At 56.3% G+C, this 13,110-nt stretch overlaps 2 protein-coding genes across 2 annotated transcripts; both read right to left on the bottom strand.

Annotated features, from left to right (window-relative positions):
• Positions 1–979: 979 nt before the first annotated feature.
• On the bottom strand, positions 980–3,895 carry CD7 (CD7 molecule; the record flags this gene model as incomplete). The annotated part of the gene is made up of 4 exons (XM_079905235.1): positions 980–1,081; positions 1,879–2,018; positions 2,263–2,577; positions 3,826–3,895. The coding sequence occupies 4 exons, from the start codon at positions 3,893–3,895 to the stop codon at positions 980–982; spliced, it is 627 nt and encodes a 208-aa protein (XP_079761361.1).
• A 2,898-nt stretch (positions 3,896–6,793) lies between these two features.
• On the bottom strand, positions 6,794–12,697 carry SECTM1 (secreted and transmembrane 1; the record flags this gene model as incomplete). Its single annotated transcript, XM_079905234.1, has 6 exons — positions 12,667–12,697; positions 9,034–9,187; positions 8,536–8,850; positions 7,930–7,962; positions 6,987–7,113; positions 6,794–6,878 (listed from the first exon to the last, which is right to left on the bottom strand). The coding sequence occupies exons 2-6, from the start codon at positions 9,119–9,121 to the stop codon at positions 6,794–6,796; spliced, it is 648 nt and encodes a 215-aa protein (XP_079761360.1). The 5' UTR covers positions 9,122–9,187; positions 12,667–12,697.
• Positions 12,698–13,110: the final 413 nt, after the last annotated feature.

Genomic DNA, 13,110 nt, shown 5'->3' with positions numbered 1-13,110 from the left:
GGACATTTAGGTAATTTCTCAGTTGTTGATTTTTGTATTGAAAGCAACACTGCCATGGATATCACTGCAATCTTGTTTCTATGCCCAAAGATCATTTCCCAAAGATATAATTCCAGCTAAAACGAACATCATTCGCTAATGGCACTTTAATCTTTGCAAACCCCGTGGATGAAGGGTTATCTCATCTCAGTTGGTGGGCAGCATGGTCTGCGGCTTCTTGGCCCTGAGTCCAGGAGGACACAGCCACAGTTCACATCCACTCTGGGCACGCCTGTTTCCCCAAGGTCGGTTCCCCAAGGTCCTATCGCACCCCAACATGAGCGCACACCGGGAGTGGCCCTCTGTAAAGACCCCCAGGCCACTGCTGCTAGCTCCCCTTCCTCCATCCCCATGTCACCCCATGGTGGAGGCTAGTGAGGCCAGGAGGACTCTGGTTGATTTGCCCCTTCTCCAGCCTGAACAGGGGCTGGAGTGAGTGTGTGTCCCCTTGCCCCTCCCTCCTTCCTGAAAGTCTCACACATAGTCCCTTAGGCTGTCAAAGTCCTTGGAGACTCTAGGGAGGGTGTCAGGCAAGCCTCCCCTCCTTGACTCTAAGCTGGCTGAGAAATAGACACTGGAGTTGGAAAGGGGAGAAGACAAGCCCTTTATTTCTGGCAAGGCTGGGCTGGGGTCAGTGCTCAGTCCCCAGCCTCCGCAGCCCACCCTCCCAGCTGCCCGCTGCCCCAGGCCCAAGTTCCTCCTTCAGAGCAGCCTCTTTTGCCATGGAAGGGTCAGGGCAGCAGGACGACAGAAAAGCTTCCTTCCCGGTGGCTCCAAGGTGCCAGGAGCAGCCTCAAGGGTGGGAGGCAGGCAAGGAGGGCTGCCTGGAGGAGGCAGCAGGAGCCTGACTGCTGTGGGGAGCTGCCTGTGTGTCCACGCTGGGTTGGATGATCTGCCCAGAGCTCTGCTAGACAGAGGGAGGCCTGGGGTCCTGCCAGGCTCACTGGTAGTGGTTGGGGATGGACGTGGTGTTACAGCGTCTGTGGGACATGTCCTCGTAGACCACGCACACCGAGTTCTTTTCCTTCGCACAGCAAAGTTTCTGGATCTGAAAGAAAGCCTGTCATCTACCACTGGGGGCAGCTCGCTCAGGGGCACCCTCTATCTTCAAGGCACCTCCCTTCAGGAAGCTTTTAGATTTGGGGGACTGCATGAACCCTTTTTAGGAGGGTCCTCGGCCAGACCCTCAGTTCTCCAGAGCTTCCCAGGCCTGGGCAAGGGTGGGCGAGGCAGGGCCATTGGGCAGCAGCAGGGAGGTGGAGGTGGAAGTGACCTTGCTCCCTGGCCCTGGAGAGGGAGGGGTCTGGCTGTTGCAGGGGACATGGAATTGGAGGTGCTAGGTGAAGGTGGGGGCAAAAGCTGATGGACCAGGGACAAGTTGACCACTTCCTGACCCCTGTCTCTGTTGCCCCCTCCCCTCCTGCCTCCAGCCCATGATCGCACATGGATTTCACACACCCACAGGCCTGACACTCGCATATGCACACCCATGCACACGTGCGCACACGCGTGCACACTCTCACAGTCACGCGCGGCATCCCCATGCTCTCCGAAAGGGTCTCTCTGGACCCTCCTCTCGCTCCCCCGTAAACGTCTGACCAGGACGTGTCTTCCTGGCCCCGCACCCGTCCTTGCTGGGGGCTCCAGTTCCTGGGTTTCCTCCCACCTTGGACCTTGCCGTCCAAACCCTCTGAGCTCCAGGAGACCCTGACGGAGGGAGTGGGTGGGTGCTGAGGTTTCCCATGTGGCCAACTCCCTGGGGCTTAACCACTCTCCTTCCCTCCCTTCTCTCTGAGAGAAGCGGGCTTATAGGGACGCAGATGACATCTGAGGGTCCACACTGACCTGTGTCCTTCTCAGCACACACACGGCTCCCAGCCCCAGTCCGACGAGGAAGAAGCCCATAGCCAGGGCCGTGGGGAGGGCAAAGTGTATCAGCTGAGTCTCCTGGCACGTGTTCACTGTTTGGGGTAGTTTTTCTGGGAGGAAGGAACAGAGACAGGCATTTGGCAGGTGAGGGAGTCCACAAGAGCCTCTGGGGTTCAGGGCAAGGGCGGGGCTCTGGAGTGTGTGTGCATGTGGGAATCCAGGAGGCTTCCTGGAGGAGGTGGGCTCATGGTAACTCAAGCAAGGGTAGAGGGAAGATCCTCAGACAGGGGGCAGACGGAGCCTGGGCTGGCCAGCAGGCAGGTGGAGTGGTCCCTGGGGTGGCACACTCCTTACCTGTCACCACGACCAACGTCCCGGGGCCCCAGACCTCGTTATCCATGATGGCCTGGCAGGCATAGTCACCGGTGTCGGCCAGCTGCAGGTGGTGCATGGTGATGGTCAGGTTGTACTGCAGCCCTGAGAAGGTGACGCGGCCCTGGAACCGCTGGTCCACGGTGGGCTCCTTCCCGTTTTCATAGTAAATCACGTTGCTGCAGTTCGGCCACCTTTGCTTCAGGTAGAGGCCAAGCAGGGGCCCCCGGCTGGAGCAGGTGATGTTGACAGAGTCCCCCTCTAAAGCGATCGTGTAGGTGGGAGACTGCCACACCTCTGCAAGGAGGACCTGCCACTGTCACCACCAGCCTGGCCAGAGGGGCAGGGACCCACCTCTCTGCCGGGGATGGTGGCAGGGCAGAGGTGCCCAGGGTCAGCCCGCTGGCTTTTTTCTGTTTTTATTTTATTTTGTTTATTAATTTAAAGAAGGCTTTAATTTCTTTTTTTTTTTTTTTTTTTTGGCCACACCGCATGGCATACAGAGTCTTAGTTCCTTGACCAGGGATCGAACCCCTGCCCCCTGCAGTGGAAGCGTGGATTCTTAATCACTGGACCACCAAGGAAGTCCTGGACAGCCGGCTGTTATCAAGGACGAGGCAACTTTCGGAAGCCTTGAAGCAGCTCATGGCGCCAGCACCCTGGGCTATACTCAAGTTCCAGAGGGGCCCCAGGGGGCTGGGCAGCCTGTGACCTCTCCCCACCCTGAGGGTCGGGGGAAGTCAGAGCTGGGGCCTCTTCCTTCCAAAGCGGCAGGCCGTCCGCTGAGACCTCCAACCACTCTCCCAGGCTCTACACCTTCTCCCTCTCTTAAACGACAGTTCCCGAGAGAGCTGGGGGCACTGTCCTGTCTCCCTGTCTCTTTCCAATGCCTACTGCCTCAGTTTCTCCACCATTTCCAGGCACCTGAAGCCAGTGGCTCCATGGGGTGGGCATATCCTGGCTTGTCTGTGGGACACCCAGAAAGTTCCCTCATCTGCCCAGCAAGGCCCAGCAGGACCCACTTCTAGGTGCAAACATAATCCAAATACCAGCTCTCCACAAACTAAATTCTGCAGCTGTTTTTGGGAGAGAGAACACAAGAATTTCACCTGCCGGGTCCCCCATCCCACCTTGCGGAACTAATCTCTCCTTCTTACTGCAGAACTTCGCACAAAAGGTAAACCGAAGAACAGTGTTCTCTGAGGACAAAGGCAGCCTTGCTGGTTGTAGGAGAGAAAGTCCCCAGACATTCAGGTAAAGAGAAAGAAGAGATTCAACCATAGTGATTCTGCACCCAGATATCAGCATCTCGGTGCCCATTGTTTTTTGTCTAAGTGTCCAAAGCTGGACCTTACCCTCTGGAGGAGCTACCAAGGCTTCAAGGGAAGGTCACACTCAGCAACCCTGGGAAGGGGGAGCACTCCCTTCCCAGAAGGAGAGTCCGGGGCGGGGAGGGGAGGGCTGCAAGGGTGGCTGGGTGGGAGCGCTGAGCCCGCTGATGGGTGCAGTGGGGGACGGGGGGACGGATGGTTGGGAAGTGCTTACCTTGGGCAGCCAGGTTGCGGGGGAGCACGAGGAGCATGGGGAGCAGCTGGAGCCCCAGGAGCCCAGCCATGCTCACTGCAGTGGGGGAAGAACAGGGCCCCCTTACAGGGCTGTCGAGACTTCCTGTCTGCAGCACCCAACTGTGTGCCACCACCTCACAGACTGCCACTTCCAGGGGCAGTCAGGGCAGGATGGAGCAGGAGGTAGGCAGGGGGACAGCACACAGTGACTGTAGGTTGGACACTCCAGGAGGGCTTCCTGGAGGCGGTGCCTTGAGTGAGGGGAGGCGCTGTGGGCGAGGCTGGGAGGGACGGCCCTCATCCCCCCCCCCCCCCGCCTCTAAACTGCTGAGTGCCCCCAGGTAGACCCATGGTCCTGGTCCTCTGCCCCTGCTTCACAACAGGGAGAGGAGAAAGGAGGGTGAGGAAGGGTCAGGCCCAGGAGAAAGATAAGGGGGTCCCCACGTGGGGACCTGATTTATGCCCAGAAACTTGGAGTATTATGTCAGTCATACCCGCAGTGTGGAGGCTTGGTGTGGCTGTAGGGACCGGGCCAGGGCATGTGCCCAAGGCTACGGCTGCCCTGGTGGCTTGCGATTCTGCTTCCTGTGGGTGCAGGGGCTGGAGGCATCTCAGCTGGACTAGCATCCTATGTTGGTGCACCAGGCCCTGGTGATCAGCCCCCAGGGCAGAGGGAGACCCATGCCTGGCCCCTGACCCCGAGGACACGGAGGCAGACTCTAGGCAACCAGGAGGTCATTTTTCTGTGGGCCACAGGCCAGATGGCCAAGCCTCAAGTGTTGCGCCCAAAGCCACATGTGCATGTACACAGGTGTGTGCGCATGGCTCACGTGTGGTCTGACAGCCTTAAGCTGTTTCCTCTCTGGAAGCCCCCTCCACTGGCCAGATGCTCCTGTCTGTGGATGGCTCAGGGTCCTGAGTGGGGTTTGGGGGTGGGGGCAGACCCACAGACTCTCCTTGCACGAGGGGCATCTATTTCGGGGGCAGAATCTTGCCAAAGGCCCCTAGGAACCTAGCAGGTTGTTTGCAGGAGGTCATGAAAGCATAGGGCTTGGCAAAACAAGACCCTTCCTCATCTCATTCTGCCTTTGTTTATCACCAACACTCACTGGGCACCCGTACGTGCCAGTGCCTGCCAAGAGCAGAGGGCAAAATGGACAAGAGGCCTGTGGCCTGGAGCTGACCTCCAGGGATGGACAAGCAGACCTGCAGCAGGACACACAATCTGTGTCGGGAGAGGGGGGCCAAACCTCAAGGGGCCATAGGAATAAAGGACTGAGGAGATGAGGGAGGGTCATGTGGTGCCTGGGAACAGCATTCCAAGCAGAAGGATCAGTAGGTGCATGGTCCCTGAGGCCAGAAAGTGCCTGGTGTGTCTGAGGGTCTGCAAGAGGGCCAGTGTGGCTACAGAGGGGGAGGGGGAATCAGGAGGAAGGGCTTCCAGGGCATTGCAACGACTCAGAACTAAACCTCCTTTAGAGAAATCTTTGAAAATACAGACAAGCAACGAGTAGAAAATGAAAATTAGTCAAAGACCCAGATGCAGTATTTCCTTCTAGGTTTCCTGCCTTGGGTGTGCAGGGGCTGAATGACCTACGCGAGCCCTTCCCACCATAATACCAATGTTAAAATAACCTTTGAATTACTTCAAATGCATCAACACTTTTTGTCTGTTTCAGGCAAAACGGAACAGATTTCCATGGCCCCCAAAGCATGGAGGTCCCAGGTGCCGTGCACACTGTGTCCCATGGGCTTGGCCCTGTGGTGGCACAAACCCAGTATTTCTCGTGTGAACCTTACTTTAACCTGAGAGATGCAAATGCAGCCCATTCTAGACCTGGACTCTGGGTGCCAGCAAAGCTGCTCTGGGGTCATCATCCTCCTGTGAGGCCACGGTCGTCGGGCACCGCGCAGGGTCTCCAGCTTTGGATTCTTCATGGTGAGTGAGGACTCCCAGATGTCTGGTCATTTGGATGGCTTGGGACTTTTTAGTTTTTAAGACTCAGAGCAGCTTGTTTCAGATTTTTATTTTCTCCACTTAAAAATGTGTTTCTCAGCTCATTTGATGGTTTGCTATTTGGTTTAGTTTATTCATCTTGAGGGTTAGCAATACGGATGTTTCGCAAAGAACTGAATGCAGTACTTCTAGAAAAACCTTCATTTATCACCTTATATGTACGTTTTAAGAATACACTAAACGCACCACCAAACCAGCTCTACAACAAATACTAAAGGAACTTCTCTAGGCGGAAAAGAAAAAGCCACAACTAGAAATAAGAAAATTATGAAACGGGAAAGGTCACCAGTGAAGGCAAACACACAGTAAAGGTAGCAAACCACCCACACACAAACGTGATATCAAGACCAGTCATCACGAGAGGAGAGAACAAATGCAGGATGTTTGAAATGCATTTGAAATTAAGAGATCAGCAACTTAAAACAATCATGCATATGTATAGACTGCTATATCAAAACCTCATGGTAACCACAAGCCAAAAATCTATAATAGATAGACACACAAAAAAGAAAAAGGAGTTCCAACACAACACTAAAGACAGTCATCAAATCATGAGGAGAGAACGAAAGAGGAAAGGAAGAAAAAAGACCTACCCCCCGCCGCCAAAAAAAGAACACACTCAGTTACACAGTTTTGATCATGAAGACATCTGGCATAAATGGGTTTGGGACCTAGAAGAGCCAGGAGGTGGGGCAGATGTGGGGGAGGGGAGCCCCAGGGCTAGGGGAGAGCAGGGGGTTGGACACAGGTCCCCAGCAGCCACCTGTCCTGCTTCCCTTCCAGAGGGGCTGCTCTACCCCCTGGTGGTGGAGGAGGGGCCCACGCGCCATCTCAGGCCCCTGATCCCCGCATCCTGGCGCCACAACTGCTGGCAGGAGGGTCCCCAAAACTTGTCCTTGTTCATAGTCCAAAGACAGGAGGGTGTCCACGATCAACACAGGACCCCAGACTGGGGTGTCTCCGAGGTGACAGCAGCATGGCCCTCCTGCCCCAGGGAGGAGCCCAGGCCAAGAGGCCTGGATGGAGCAGAGGAGGGGGAGGGTCCTGCTGGGTCAAGTGCTTTGGAACTTGAGACTTTTGCACTTTGGGCCACAGGAGCTGCTGAAGAGCCCCCCCTGGCTTGCGTGTCAGCGAGAGGCCAGGATGCTGCCAGGCTTCCTGGTCCTTGGCCTGCCCCTCGCCTCACTTGCTCTTTGTGTAGTGCAGTGCGTGGTGCACAGAACTCCCCACTGTGGCTCAGAGCCTCCTTATCTGCGGAGAGAGGGAGGGAGGGATGAGAGCCATCAGCAGACGCCTGTGCTTACCGGCACACCTGAGGACACACCAACTGCCCACACATTGTAGGTCTCCTGGAAGGAGCAGGAAGTCCAGCTCCCCCCATGCCATCCTCCAGGGTGTCCTGGGGACAGTGGGGACCTGGTGGTCTCACTGGGAGTGGGGCATCTGTGTTCTGGGCCTGGAACTGCCACAGTGGGCTGGGGTCCTCTGGGGGAGGGGTACCAGCTCTCTGGGACCCTGCACGCTCCCCACTCTCCCACTAGCCCCAGTGGGTGCAAGGCTATGGGGCCGAGTGTCCATGCTGAGTCTCAGAAGACCCCGTCCAAGACTCCCTGCCCGGCCCACAGACCAGGCACAGAGGCCCATACCTAACAGAGCTTGGAGAACTTCAGGGAGCCAGACCTTCTGCACCAGGCCAGCACGCAGACCAGCAGGACGGAGAGGGCGACCAGGGCGAGGATGAGGAGGACCACCTGGGCCTGGCTCCTGTCTTCGGGGTCAGGCCTGAGACTGGGGAGCAGCATCTCCGGGCCTGTGGGGAGTGGGCGGGACCTCCACCTTTCGTTCACTGGTGCAGGCTAGGCTGGGGGTGCCTGCCTTGGGGGAACCCTCGAGGGGGACGTCACCTCCAGCCAGGAAGCCCATAGGTGGGAGAGTGGCAGGGAGATGGGGTGCATGGGATGGGCAGGGTGCCAGGCACAGAGGGTGGGGGTGTCTGATGGGGGAGACCCCAGGGGGCTTCCTTGAGGCTCCCCTCCCGTACCCCAGGATGAAGATAGAAACACCTACCCCAGGAAGGTGTGAAGAGTGTGTCTTGGGGCTCTGCCAAAGAGAGATTCCAGGTAGGTTGGTGGGGACCTGCCCAGGGCCAGCCCTTAAGCAGTCCCTCCACCCCAGGTATCAGATGAGCTCTGGATACAGGAGTCCACGAGGGCCTCACTGGCTTCCCCTCCCAGGGCCCGGCTAGGCTGGGGGTGCCGTTCTTAGCCCCTCCCACTGTACTTGGTTGGGGGCAAAGCTGAACCCCTGCTCCCTGTCCCCAGAGCTCGGGGTGACCATGACTGCATTACAACCAGGTGTGGGGGGATGAGAGTGAGGGGTGGTGACTTGGGGAGTTTTGCAGCAAAGGAAGTCAGGGGTAGGAGTTTTTTAGGGAGGGAAGGGACCAGCTCCCTGCGCAGACAGGGGATGGTGCCCAGGGCATGCGTGCATGGGCTGCCCTGGGGAGAAGCTCGGAGGGGTCACAGATGTGGGGTGGGTGGAGCAGATGGAAGCCCTCTTTAGGCCCCATCCCTGTGGCTCTGGGCACCTCAGGTGGGCAGGAATTGCTCCTCCCTGGTTGCTGCCCCTCCCAAACAGGCAAGCACCTGGGGGTCAAGGTGCTCCTCTCCTCACCTGAGACGTTCAGGGTGGTGGTTTTGAGGTTTCTCTGGAGCCCGACAAGATTCCACTTGTACTGCCCTGCCTGGGTGTCCTGGGCTTTTTCAATCACCAGGTGTGCCTCGCCCCCTTTAACCCAGAGCTGCCATCCATCCTGACGGAAGTTTCCTGGGGCCTTTACACTGAAGATGAGCTGCCAGCTCTCCCCGTGGTAGGTTCGCAGGGAGATGTTGATGTGGGAGAAGAGGTTGGTGATGCTGCAGGCCATCACGGCTGGCTTGCCCCTGAACACAGAAACCACGTCCTTGGTGCAGCTGGGGCTGTCCCAGTCTGTGGGGATACAGTCCAACACGTGGGTCACGGCTGGGCCTCAGGACTTCCACTGATTGCCCTCCCTGGGGTTACTGACACTACCTGGGGCCTGGGCCCTCCTGGCCTGACCTAGGTCTCTCCTTCCACCGCTGTCTCACCCCCGGGGGGGCCCCCCTAGCAGAGTGGGACCACGAAGTTTACCTCTACTCTGAGCAGTCCCAGAGGTGGCCAAGAGCAGGAGGGCGCAGAGCATCCTGGGAGTGGGAAGGGGAGATGCCGAGGTCAACATGGCCGGCAGGATGGGGAGCAGGCCTCAGGGGTCCCTCGTCTTCCTTAGTGGTTTTTTGGACACTCCCTGGAGGAAGGAAAGCCGATGAGTCAGAGGCCCCCTGGCCTCCTTCAGAAGCCGGTGGGAGCGGCCACAGCCTGGCCAGGGCGGGTGGGGGTCCCCAAGCTCCTCCCTGACCACTGTGCCTCGACCCTTCTCTGTACCTTTATGATGTGTGCAGTGGGGCCACTGTCAGACAGATGAGAAACATGGATGAGACAGGAAACAAGTCCCTGGGAGACAACCCCATTTACATCGCAGGGGTTACCCTTCAATTTTATATAAAACATACAAAACTGCCTGAGCCGTGTGTCCTGTAGGGACGGGTCGTGACACATAGAATCTCGTGTAGCCGCTTGAACCTGACACCAACCTAAGACCACCTTGGAAGCCCCCAGCCCCTCTCCCGCTCTTGCATTCCACAGCTGGGCATTTGGGGACATTTGGCCCGCTTGCCAGATTTATTAACAAAGGAGTCTTCCTGTGGAACTCGTGAGTTCTGATCTGGAAAACTGAACTTTCACTGCCTCTGAAACAAGTGTCCATCTCAGGCTTCAGCCTCCAGTAAAAGTGACATTTATCCTGATTGGTTTAAGCTATTTAAACTATTGACCCTTTGATTAAAATAATAATAATAATAGACTTTTTGGTTTTGTCTTTGAGCAGTTTTAGGCTTACACAAAAATTGGGCAGGAAGTGCAGACAATTCCCACATCCTCCATTACTGGCATCTCCAGTCAGTGGGGCATTCGTTACACCTGATGAGCCTATAGTGGTTTGTTCTCACTGACTGAAGTCTACGCTTTACATCAGGGTTCACTCTCGGTGTTGGACATTTAATGGGTTTGGACAAATGTATAATTACATGCATCCACCTTTAGGTACCATACAGAGTAGTTTCACTGCCCTAAACATCCTCTGTGCTCCATCTATCTGTCCCTCCTTCCCCCCAACTCTTGGCAACCACTGATCTTTTTACTGTGTCCATAGTTTTCCCTTTCCCAGAATGTCATAGAGTTGGGACCCTTCCATTTTGAATTCAGCCTTTCTGATTTTTTTCCACTTTTGGGGGAATTGGGCAGAAGGGCCAGGAGCAAAGGGAACTGTGAACGCAACCGCTTCCAGGAGCTTGGGGCCGTCGGTGAACAGGCTCGGTCCTGACCTCAGGAGGCTCTGGGCCGAGCAAGGAGAATGACATTGGGAGGGACAATCTCAGTCCCCCCAACACACACTGTGGCCACATCGCACCCCCATTCCAAGCACTGCATATGTGGAAACTCGTCAAATCCATGGGACTTTGACCAGGTGGGGCCTGTGGTCCTCCCTGTTGTCCCATCTCCCCATTCCGCCCCAACCCTCACTGGGTTCCTGCCTCAGAGCGGAGCTGACAGCTGACTGCCTGTAGTCTTGCCTCCTCTACCTGCCTCGCCCCTGGGACTCCTGTTGGACCAGCAGGTCCTGGCCAGTGTACTGGTGGCCCTGGGAGTTCCTGGTGGGAGTGGGACAGGGTGCCAGCCCTGCTGATCTGGGGGCCTCGGAGCAGCAGGAGAAGGAGGCCCACTCTACCCTGGAAGGAAAGTGGCAATATCCAGCTTTTGAAATAAATATCTAATTTGAGTCAGGAAGGGTTTCAAGAACGTAAAATGCAAACCAACCCATGCTCTCCTGTCCTCCTCCTGAATGGCTGGGTCTGCAGGGGCTCTGGGTTGGCGGCCACACTCTTGGGGAGGGCGGGGGTGGACTCCAGCATGGTTGCGCCCGTGGGCCCAGGGCTGGTCCCAGCCGGCTCACCCTCCAGGGGGATGGACCAGGCAGAGCAAACAGACAGATGGCCAGGCTGATGGATGGGTGGTGCTTTCTTTCTCACTCAATCCACATGGGATTCTGGAGTCCCGGGGTGGGGTGTGTACAGGGTAAGGTGTACCGGTGACAACGCATCCCCCTGCCCTTAGGTGTCTTGGTGCTCTGGTCTCTCGTAGATGGTGCTGACCCTGGGTGCATCCTGGATGAGACCCCATGGCAAACCCAGAATGGACTCTACGTGGTATGTGCCTATTCTCCTAAGAACAGGGACGCTGAATCTCCCCGAGGTCTGATTAATCGCTGTGCTGCATGTGCCCAGGCATCTGATGACAGTGCTAGCAGCACTGCTCCTAAACTTCATAAATCAGAGGCAGTTGCTCTACCCTGGATGCCAGGTTTCCATCTATGCCTGGATGCCCGTTTAATCGAAGAGCACACGTGGCCCAGAGCTGCGTTACTGTGATTCCTGGTGTGTGTCTTCCCACCACTGGTCCAGTTCATTCATTCATTCACTCACAATAATCAGCACCCATGAGCCCACCTCCCACATCAGGCTCTGGCTGACCTTGCCCCTAACCTGCACCCGCCAGGCGGCCCCGCCGGCCCAGCCGCTGCCTCCCCCTCCCAACCCTCCACATCACTCTCTTGCTTTTTTATGCATTGTTTTTCGCCTTTGCATTCCTAAAAAATAGAGAAGCTTTCTTTTAGCTGTCTTTAATAGTATGATAGGCTGCTGGCCAGTTTCGGGTGGGGAGCCTCCTTTTGCCATCCTTCCAGGCTTAGCTGGTGGACCCGGTTGCCAGGAGGCAGTGGCAGGTCCTGAGGCAGGGGAGGTGTAGGCCACCCTGGAAGCTGAGACGCCAGGCCTCACCAGGTGTGGTCCCTCCCAGCGGTTCTGAGCTTCGTGGGGTCGGGGTTGGGTTCCAGAGTGGTCAGCGGGCCAGAGTCTGAACTCGTGTGACCCGTGCTGCTGTATCCCAGTTTCCTTTGTTTGACTTTCTAAACTTGTTTCTGTTCCTAATTCACCATCAGAAGGACAGCCTTCTTTTCTCATATATGTACCATATCTGTAGCTGGGGAAGAAAGCAGCACTGAAAGATGTCAGCTGAGAGACACGTATTCTTGTGCACACGTGTGCAAACACACGCGAGTAATTCTACATATGTGGAATCATATTAGACGAGCTTCATCAGAGATGCCCACTGCCCGTCCTCTCTCCTTTCTCCCTTCATACTGTATGTAGTGGGGTGAATGGTGACTCCCAAAACACATGTCCATCCAGAACCTGTGAAGGTGGCCTCACTTGGAAATAGGGCCTTTGCAGCTATAATTAAAGATGAGGTCCGGGACTACAGCGGGCAGACCGGCTCATCCTGTTTTTGGCCCTTTGGGTTTCTGCATTGCCACTGCCTTTGCAAACCCTTTGCCCATTTTCCTGGGATTGTCTGTCTTCTCCTTACAGGTTTATAAGACTTTCACGCCTTACAGAAACAAACCACCATCCACGGCAAGTGCCTCCCCGTCATCATTTCTCCCCTGATTGTTTCTGGAATAAAGACTCCACATGTTTATGTCATCCTGCCTGTCTTTTCCTTGAAAGTTTCAAGATTTTGTTTTAAAGTGGTTTTTGTTTGTTTAAAGTATCTTTTTAAAAAGGCCTCCCAGGACTTCCCTGGTGGCACAGTGGTTAAGAATCCACCTACCGGGCTTCCCTGGTGGCGCAGTGGTTGGGAGTCCACCTGCCGATGCAGGGGACGCGGGTTCGTGCCCCGGTCCGGGAGGATCCCACATGACGCGGAGCGGCTGGGCCCGTGGGCTGTGGCCGCTGAGCCTGCGCGTCCGGAGCCTGTGCTCCACAGCGGAAGGGGCCGCAGCGGTGAGAGGCCTGCGTACCACAAAAAAAAAAAAAAAAAGAATCCAACTGCCAATGCAGGGGACAGGTTTGAGCCCTGGTCCAGGAAGATCCCACATGCTGCGGAGCAACTAAGCCCGTGCGCCACAACTACTGAGCCCGTGCTCTAGAGCCTGTGCTCCACAACGAGAGAAGCCACCATGATGAGAAGCCCGCGCACCGCAATGAAGAGTAGCCCCCGCTCGCCGCAACTAGTGAAAGCCCGCGTGCGCAGCAATGAAGACCCAACGCAGCC

The sequence above is a fragment of the Stenella coeruleoalba genome (genome assembly GCF_951394435.1).
Source record: "Stenella coeruleoalba genome assembly, chromosome: 19".
NCBI classification, from domain to species: domain Eukaryota; kingdom Metazoa; phylum Chordata; class Mammalia; order Artiodactyla; family Delphinidae; genus Stenella; species Stenella coeruleoalba.
This window is presented reverse-complemented; position numbering and strand designations above follow the sequence as displayed.